The sequence below is a fragment of the Octopus bimaculoides genome, chromosome 5, assembly GCF_046866305.1.
Source record: "Octopus bimaculoides isolate indiv1 chromosome 5, ASM4686630v1, whole genome shotgun sequence".
NCBI classification, from domain to species: Eukaryota; Metazoa; Mollusca; class Cephalopoda; order Octopoda; family Octopodidae; genus Octopus; species Octopus bimaculoides.
In genome coordinates, this window is record NC_142932.1 from 110,559,694 (window position 1) to 110,569,461 (window position 9,768).

Consider the following 9,768-nt stretch of genomic DNA (forward strand, 5'->3'; position numbering starts at 1 on the left):
TCAATATGTAGTTAATATAATCCCAATTTAAGGTGGTAAGTTGGCAGAATCGTTTGCATGCCGGGCAAAATGCTTAGCACCATTTTGTCCGTCTTTACGTTCAAATTCTGCCGAGGTCGACTTTGCCTTTCATCCTTTCGAGATTGATAAAATAAGTACCACTTGAGTGCTGAGGTCTATGTAATCGACTTACCCACTTCCCCTGAAATTGCTGGCCTTGTGCCAAAATTTGAAACTAATATAATTCCAATTAATTTTATGAACAATCTTTTGTCCTCTGTTCCACTTTTTATAGATTTGGTGGTTTACCGGATTCTCAGATTTAGACTATACCAGGAGATTTACACAAACCTGGAGATTTTATGTACCAGCTAAATATCTCGTAAAAATGGATGTCTTTAATTTCAATGCTAGATACGATACACTTAGTGAAGATGAAATCCTGTAAGTTTTAATGTTATTATTTCATAGCATTGTCAATTTATCTTTATTCTTTTTCTCTATACATATTTATTACTCAGTTATTCTTGTTTTTTTCTTTTTTTTTCCTTCTCAAATTTCATTTTCTTGTTCATACTCTTTGAATTTACAATTTAAGTTAATTTACCCTGAACATTCAAACAAACATTAAAAATGCTGATGCAGTTAATGTCTACATTGTATATACTTTGAATTCTTTACCAATTTGATTCTGGTATTTACCTGTTATTTACACTGTTGAGAATCACAGCTGACCAAGTTAACAAGCTTGACATGTTATTGATAGCTTGACATGTTATTGATAGCTTGACATGTTATTGATAGCTTGATATGTTACTGGTAGTCAGTAGTTTATAGTAATTATCATCATCGTTTAACATCAGTTTTCCATACTGGTATGGGTTGGATGGCTTGACAGGAGCTGACCAGCCAGAGAGTTGTCCAGGCTCCAGTTGTCTGTTTTGGCATGGTTTCTATGGCTGGATGCCCTTCCTAACACCAACCACTTTACAGAGTGTGCTGAGTGCTTCCTACATGGAACAAGCATGAGCGCATTTTATGTGGCACCAGCATGAGTGCATTTTACATGATACTGGCACCTCAAGTCAAAGACTTTTTGGCTGAGAGAGGGAGAGTGGGTATGGCCATAAAGGACATCCCTATATGTAAGGACGGCTGAGATTTTACATAGCTTGACATGTTTTCTGAAGTACAGTGAATCGCCACAAGTCTTGGTCCCTTGTCATCTCCTCATTGAGGCCCAGCATGTGAAGATCCTTTCTTGCCACTTCATCCCATATCTTTTTGGGTCTACTCTTTCTACAGATTTCTAGTAAAGATAATTAATCATTTAAACTGATCTACCAATGGAATGGTTAACTCACTTGTTACTGTATTTAGGCCAAAATACACTGCCATTTTTTCAATTAATTTTGAAATAATGAAGAATTTAGTAAAATAATTTTGTCATTATTAAGCTGGTGTTTGGAACATAAATTAACAGAACAATTTGAAGGAATCTATAGATTTAGATCACATCAACTCTTTAACATTTGAACCAACCATATTTGACACAAATATTCTACCTGTTTTATGTTCAAACTGGCCAAAACTAGTCTTTCACGTCTACCCTGTAATGTCATTCAAAAAATAAACAATCACATCATCAAAATTTCAAAAGTATGAGATAATGCATAACTAATTGAAAACAATCTGAATAAATAAGTATTACATTTGAAATCTGAATACATTTGAATCTGAATGCTAAAGAGTTAAACATGAAGTATGTATGATAGAACTGGTGGTAATCCCTGGTGGGTTGTTACCAAAAGGGTTAATACCAGTTCTCTCAATTCAGGGATTCATCTTTTATCTTTTATTTGTTTCAGTCATTAGACTGTGGTCATGCTGGGGTACCACCTTGAAGAATTTTAGTCAAGTGAATCAACCCCACTGCTTAGTTTTTTTGTTTTTTTTTAAAGCCTGGCACTTATTCTATTAGTCCCTTTGTCAAATGACTAAGTTACATGAGCATAAACACACCAATATCAGTTGTCAAGTGTTGGTAGGGTACAAAGACAGACAAACAAACGGACAGACACACACACACACACACACACACACACACACACACACACACACACACACACACACAGACGCACACACACGCACACACGCGCACACACACACACACACACACACACACACACACACACACACACACACTTATATATATGACTAGCGTCTTTCAGATTCTGTCTAGTAAATCCACTCACAAAGCTTCGGTCAGTCCAAGGCTACAGTAGAAGATACTTGTCCAAGTGGGACTGAACCTGGAACCATGTGGCTGGGAAGCAAACTTCTTACCATGCCTGCACCTGGAAGAGTTAAGTTTGGCTATTTACCTTTGTTAGCCAGTTAATGTTGATTGTAGGACCCACTATGGTATAAATTTATAGAGTTAAATCATATTTAGACTTCTCTAACTGGTGACTATTCACTTTCATTTTTATTGTTTTCAGAGAATATATTGAATCCAACGTCACTATTAATGTCTACTTGGTTAATACATACTGGCTGTTTTCCCTGTATTGGTGTCTGGGTGTGCAAACTGTAGCCACAGATAGATGTCACATCCTCAATAAAATTGAAAAACCATTATGGCATTTGGTAAGTTTAAACCAATTCTTTTGAAGCTTCTGAAATTTTGTGTCTAATTTTATGTTTTGCATTTAGTTTGAAATCTCTTAGGAATTTGCTTCTCACTCTAATATGCATTAAAATTTTCGGTAATTTAATTTCTTTCAATGAAGAAAAATAAGTATCTTTGGTGATGATGATGTTGATGATCATGCTGCTACTGCTGCTGTCACCAACAACTGATAATAATAATAATAATAATAATAATAATGATGATGATGATGATGATGATGATGATAATAATAATAATAATAATAATAATAATAATCATAATAATCATAATAATAATAATAATAATCATAAATAATAATAATAAATGCCCAGATGCAGTACCAGACAGTGGCTCTCATGGCTTCTGATCTTAATTGATTGGAAGTGTTATCATGTACATTTTTTTTGTCTTGGTATAAAAGATGGGCTACAGCAAATATTCTGCTGAATACCACAGATTTGCTTGTCAGTTGTTTGACCTTAACCAGTTGAGCATGTCCCTTAGTGGCTGACAATATGTGCATCTCTGATCATGAGCAGAAGTAGTGGGGGAGCATCATAGCCATGTGCTGAGAGGAATTCTTTGGGGTTTGAATAATTCACCTTTGGAAACATGAGTGTTTTGCTCAACATCCTTAAACAAACCTTATTCAGGGACCTTTTGAGCAGGATGGGCTACTCGACCTGAAGAAAATTCTAACTGGGCCCCACCTGCGAGGTCATGTGCTGATTATCTTGATATGAGATCACCATGTCGCACACATATGGTTGTGATGCATGTGCCTGGTGCACCCTTATCAAACGGGTAGTCATGATGGGTATAATGGGCTTCGTATATTTTACCTCAGTGTCACTTTGATGGCATGCACTGCTCTCTCTCACTCAATAATAATAATAATAATAATAATGATAATAATAATAATGATAATAGTAATAATGAATAGTAATAGCAATAAATGATGCAGATACAAATGTTATGTCAAAACAATCAGCCACCTCTTACATATGGATGACCTAAAACTATACGCTACAAATGATAAACAGCTGGAAACACTTCTACAAACAGTACATGGATTTAGCAAAGAAATAAATATGAAATTTGGCTTAGAAAAATGTGCCAAAGTAACCTTGAAAAGAGGAAAACTAGTTAAGAGTAGCAACATCACACTAGATAAAACAAATGAAATAAGAGAATTAGACCAAAGCCAAACATACGAATATTTAGGAATCAATGAACTAGATACGCTACATCACACACAAATGAAAGAGAAAATATAAAAATAATACTATAGACGAGTTACATTTAATACTAAAAACAGAGCTCAATGTGAAAAACAAGATAATAGGTATCAACACTCTAGCCATCCCAGTTATAAGTTACAGCTACAATATCCTTAACTGGACACCAAATGAACTAACCAAAATAGACAGGAAAACAAGAAAAATAATGACAGGATTAAAGATGCACCACCCCAAATCTGACATTGAAAGGTTCTATATACTACGTATAGAAGGTGGTAGAGGCCTTATACAGCTAGAAAACTATTACAAAATAAACCACCATAGGACTTCAAAAATACCTACTTCAGAAGCAAGGAAAACCAATACAAATAGCCACAAAAAACGAACAAAACAAAAACTGTTTTCAGTCTTTAAGGAAGCTGACAAATACAAACAAGAAGTTATACTACCTAACAACTATGAAGAAGAAGAAGAAACAACAAAAACTGTAAAACAAATGAAATCCAAACTAAAACTAGAACAGCAATGGACCATGATAAAACGATGGCAAGAAAAGCCCCTTCATGGCAAATACTGGATTAAACTAAATGCAAAAGAAATAAACAAAGCAAAATCCCAGCAATGGCCAAGAGGCTCAGGACACAAAGCAGAGACTGAAGGATTTTTAATTGCAGCACAAGTCTAAAGCCTCCCCACCAGAAATTACCAAAAACATATAATGAAAAGAAACATAACAAGTAACTGCAGAATATGTGGAGATGGACAAGAAACAATAAATCGTATTGTCTCTAGCTGCCCAGTCCTGGCTAAGAAGGAATATATTCGCAGACACGACAGAGTTGGGACCTACATACACTGGAAGCTATGCTAACATTATGGAATAACAACAGAAAAAAGATGGTATAAGCACACGCCAGAAAAGGTCACAGAAAACGAGAAAGCAACTATACTATGGGATATGCCAATACACGCAGGTAGAGAAATTAAGGCCAAATAGCTAGATATAGTTATCAGAGATCATGAAGGAAAAAAATGCTTTCTAATTGATGTATCAATACCAACAGATGACAACGTTTCTCTAAAGGAAATGGAGAAACATTCAAAATATAAAGACCTGGAAATAGAGGTAACTCGAATGTGGAGTCTAAAAACAGAAACAATTCCTATCATAGTGGGCACATTAGGTATGATAAAAAAAATATTCAGACAAATACATAACAAAAACACCAGGACTAACAAATATATATGACATACAGAAAATAGCATTACTAGGCACTGCACACATCCTATGTAAAACATTTTCAATACAGTAACCATAAGAGTATCACAGCAAACCACAGCACATACCCAAGGCACACAGAGCTGCGCCCAGTAGTGTAGCGAAAGCAAGTTGTAAAAATAAAACTACTGAATAATAATAATAATAATCCCTTCTACTGGAAACACAAGGCCTCAAATTTGGGGGAAGTTGATTACATCAACACCAGTACATAACTGGTACTTATTTAATCGACCCCAAAAGGATGGAAGGAAAAGTCGACCTCAGCAGAATTTGAACTCAAAATGTAGTAGCAGATGAAATACGGGTAAGAATTTTGCCTGGCGTGCTAACGATTCTGCCAGCTCACTGCCTTATAATAATAATTATAAATAATAATAAAAATGATAATAATAATAATAATAATAATAATAATAATAATAATAATAATAATAATAATAATAATAATAATAATAATGGTTTCCAATTTTGGCACAAGGCCAGCACGTTCAGGGAAAAGGGTAAGTTGATTATATCAAACTCCACTGCTCAATTGCTACTTATTTTATCAACTCCAAAAGGGTGAAAGGCAACGTTGATCTCAGCAGAATTTGCACTCAGAACATAAAGGCAGACGAAATGTCGCTAAGTATTTTGTCCAACGTGCTAAACATAGAGAGCTAGAAGAGATGCTGCTAGACATTTTGTTTGACATGCTAACATATTTGCTTGCTCATTGCCTAAGTAATACTAATAATAGTAGCAGTCCAAATATTCAATTTTCTTTTATGTTATCTTCCAGACTCCAGAAACATATCTTATGACATGGGTTTCAGTTGATATAATATCTGCTATCATCATCATCACCATACTTATAGTACAATGGTAAGTCAGTGTATTAAATATTTTGGTGAGACCAGTTGAAGTGTCTTTGAAATATCAATGTTCCTGATTATCCAAATACCTTAATTTGGACCCATTTATCATGTATTTAGTTTCACTGGTAAATTTTATATTCATCTCTCATTATCAAGCCTGTCTTGTTTTGTATAATTCAACTTGTATGTATATGTGTGTATATACATATGTATGTGTGTGTATATACATATGTATGTGTGTGTATATATATGCATGTATGTGTGTGTGCATATACGTGTGTGTACCATCATCATCATCATCATCATCATCATCATCATCATCATCATCCTTTAACGTCTGTTTTCCTTGCTGGCATGAGTTGGATGGTTTGACCAGAACTGGCAAGCTGCAGAGCTGCACCAGTTCCCAGTCTAATTTAGCTAGATTTCTACAGCTGGAGGTATGTATGTATGAATGTGTGTGTGTGTGTGTGTGTGCGTGTGTGTGTGTGTGTGTGTGTGTGTGTGTGTGTGTGTGTGTGTGTACATATATATACATACATACATACATATAGTATATATATATATATATATATATATATATATATATATATATATATATATATATATATATATATATATACTAACTAGACTTACTACTCAGCATTGCCTGATAGAGTATTCATGGAATTGTTTGCCATTTTGTAGAATGGGAAGTCATGGTACTTATGCATGTACATATATTTAACCTAACTTCTGGCCTTATTTAATTGGAACTATCCAAGTAATAGTAATTAATTTACACGGGTAGAAGCTTTTTTAACAATTTTTATCCTGAAAATCACCTGTTACTTTTGTTTTAAAGTGAAAGAGAGGAGGAAGTGAAAGATGTGTGAATGTGTATTTGAAATTGACGTGTGTGTGTGTGAGAAAGAGAGTGTCACACATACATGAGAACACACACGTTCACTTACTCAGTCTCTCTGTCTCTCTCTCTCACACACACACACACACACACATATGTACATGTACATACAAAAAAGATGTATGCATATGTATTGATGTACGTACATACACATGACAACACACCCCTTTTCTCTCGCTCTCTCTTTCTTCCTCTCTCTCTCTCTCTTTTTCACACACACACCTCCATTTCATATACACGCACATACATCTTTCACTTTCTCCTGTCTTTTATTTCAAAACAAAAGTAAATAAATAAAAGGTTTTTACGGAAATTAACAAACTCCGGATGATGAAATCACATTCAGTTAAAATTATTTCTAAATGATGAAAATATTGTGCATGTCAAAAAGTCAACGTTTGTTTTTTCTTAGAGAGTGTGAAGACTATGTGTGTGTATATGTCACAGATAGTGGACATATGTTTGTGTTGACTGACACACCGTGACATTCATTATATGTGTGTATGTGTGCTGACATCACAGAAGCCATGTATTTTTTTCAAGAAATAACAAAAATTGTGTTTAATCATTTAAATAGAGGTCCAAATGTCACAAAAATTTGTACTGCACTGCCGAAGGTAAGTATGAAAATAAGTATGTAAATAAATATGTAAAAAAAAAATAAGATAAAAATATACTATTTCTGAGATATTTCAGTTACACACAGACATCCCTAGTATTATCAAGATGTGTGTGTGTATTTATATACAAGGCAATGCTAAAAAGTTCCTGGCTTTAAGGGTATCACAAAAGGCCTGGCTGGAGGCCCAAATTTCCAATTCCTTTTACAGGGCTTAGAAAAACTGGAAGAACCCTGCAATAAGTGTATGAATCTCTAAGAAAAAAAAAATAAGTGTATGAGAGAGGAATATGTTAAATAAGATCATAATTAACTTATCCTCTTGTATTTTCTTTTACCCAAAGCTTGGACCGTTTCAGCACTCCCTGATTGACACGTAAAAAGCACCCACTACACTTTTGGCGTGGTTGGCATTAGGAAGGGCATCCAGCTGTAGAAACATTGCCAGATCAGATTGGAGCCTGGTGCAGCCACTGGCTCTCCAGACCTCAGTCAAACCGTCCAACCCATGCCAGCATGGAAAACGAACATTAAACGATGATGATGATGATTTATGTTGGTTTTCTTTTTTATTCATTAGTATTCTTTCTAGAATGAAGGAGCTGGTTTCTAGCAAAAAACAAAAGCTCCCTGGTTAGAGTTTGGATAACAACAATGGTAATTGTTACATATTGAACTTTAAGGAAGTCTTGTATATTTTTACTGTTTCACTTACAGACTGTATCTGTAAAGTTTGTGTTGCCTGGTTTCTTTCTTTGCATGTAAAGTTTCACATGTAATGGAAAATTATTGCAATGTTTATCAAATGGTCACTTACTTGAAAACTTCAATCTTTGCAGGGTCCGGTTATTGAGAGCACACTTCACTCCAGAGACAATTTCATTACATTCTCAACAGTCAATGACTACCCTTACAGACCAGTATCATTCTAATTCAAGAACTATGAAAGAAAAACTATTATTTACTGCCGACCAACTCGAAGAAGACGTTCTGGAAACAACAGAAGGTGTTTCTAATGACCATATTGATTCTCCAACCCCTCATTACATGAATACAGCTGCCAATACTATTGTCATCAGTGTTCCCCAGTAGATACAAGTTTACTGAAAACATTGAGACAATTCAAAAGATTCATAGAATTCCAAACCAAATTCCATTTGTTATACTTCATTCCAGAAAAATATGGAAATTATAAAAAAAAAAAGAAAATATATATATATTTTATAAACGACTCTTTGTGATGGGATTTTGGCACTTTTATTTATTTTTTTTAATATCTCAGAAATCAATCTTTGGCTCTATGTTAATGTGTTTTATTCTGTAAATATGTAAGATATCTCCTTTTTTTTAATGGCTTAGTCAAAGGACAAAGAGCAGTGCCCATGGCCTTTCTCAGGGCCTCTAAGATTGATGGGAGGAAGTGAGGATATTATCCTCAGATTAGAGACCTGGTTTCAAAGCTCGCAACAGAACTGATTCTGTTAAAAGCACCCAAGGACCAGGTGGGGGTGTTAAACCAGGTGATGGTATAAGTTCACCACTCAATAAATGCCTTATGCATGTTTCATACTTTTTTCTTTCTTTCTTTCATTTTTTTTCCTTTGCTTTTTTTGCTGCCCTTGCAATGTGCTGAAATTTATCCAAAACTGTTTTCCAGTTTTAGCTTCCAATGTCATGCCAGATGAGAGATAAATGATCAGAAATTTTATTTATCTTACTGGTTCTCTCCTTTAAATGTTTAACTTGTAAATGAGGACATCATTGATTGAAATATGAAAGGCATACTACTTAGTGAAAAAATAGATCCTTTTTAAATTGTTTGAGAATACTGTGAATTTCTCAAGAATAATTCTTTTACTTTTGTATTTTGAATGAAACTATGAATTAAGTTGCCCCTGAAATGTTAATACGAATGGAATAAAACAAGTTTCGCATAAGTTACACCAGTAGTTATTGAGATATTTGAGGTTTGGGGTATAAATACCCAAAACGGTGCATAATGGGAAAATATTCCAATAACTTCATCCTGAAAGGGAAGAAATTCTAATCTTTCGATTAGACACAGTGACTTGACAACATATATATGTGTGCGTGTGTGTGTATGTATGTATACACACACACACACACACACACACACATATACATGGAGAGAGAGAGAGAGACCCAACATGAGATTGAATGTTGGTAGTTTGTAATC

The 9,768-nt window shown here is 34.6% G+C and overlaps 1 protein-coding gene across 5 annotated transcripts in view; it reads left to right on the forward strand.

Moving 5' to 3' along the window:
- Positions 1 to 9,136, forward strand: part of LOC106874500 (glycerophosphodiester phosphodiesterase 2) — a 71,998-nt gene extending 62,862 nt beyond the window's left edge. For all 5 annotated transcript variants that reach the window (XM_089352931.1, XM_089352927.1, XM_089352930.1 and 2 more), the window contains 4 exons: positions 296 to 444; positions 2,502 to 2,649; positions 5,973 to 6,055; positions 8,411 to 9,136. In XM_089352931.1, coding sequence (XP_089209057.1) covers positions 296 to 444; positions 2,502 to 2,649; positions 5,973 to 6,055; positions 8,411 to 8,663 — 633 coding nt within the window. In that variant the 3' untranslated portion in view covers positions 8,664 to 9,136. The remainder of the gene's footprint in view (positions 1 to 295; positions 445 to 2,501; positions 2,650 to 5,972; positions 6,056 to 8,410) is intronic.
- The last annotated feature ends 632 nt before the right edge of the window (positions 9,137 to 9,768 follow it).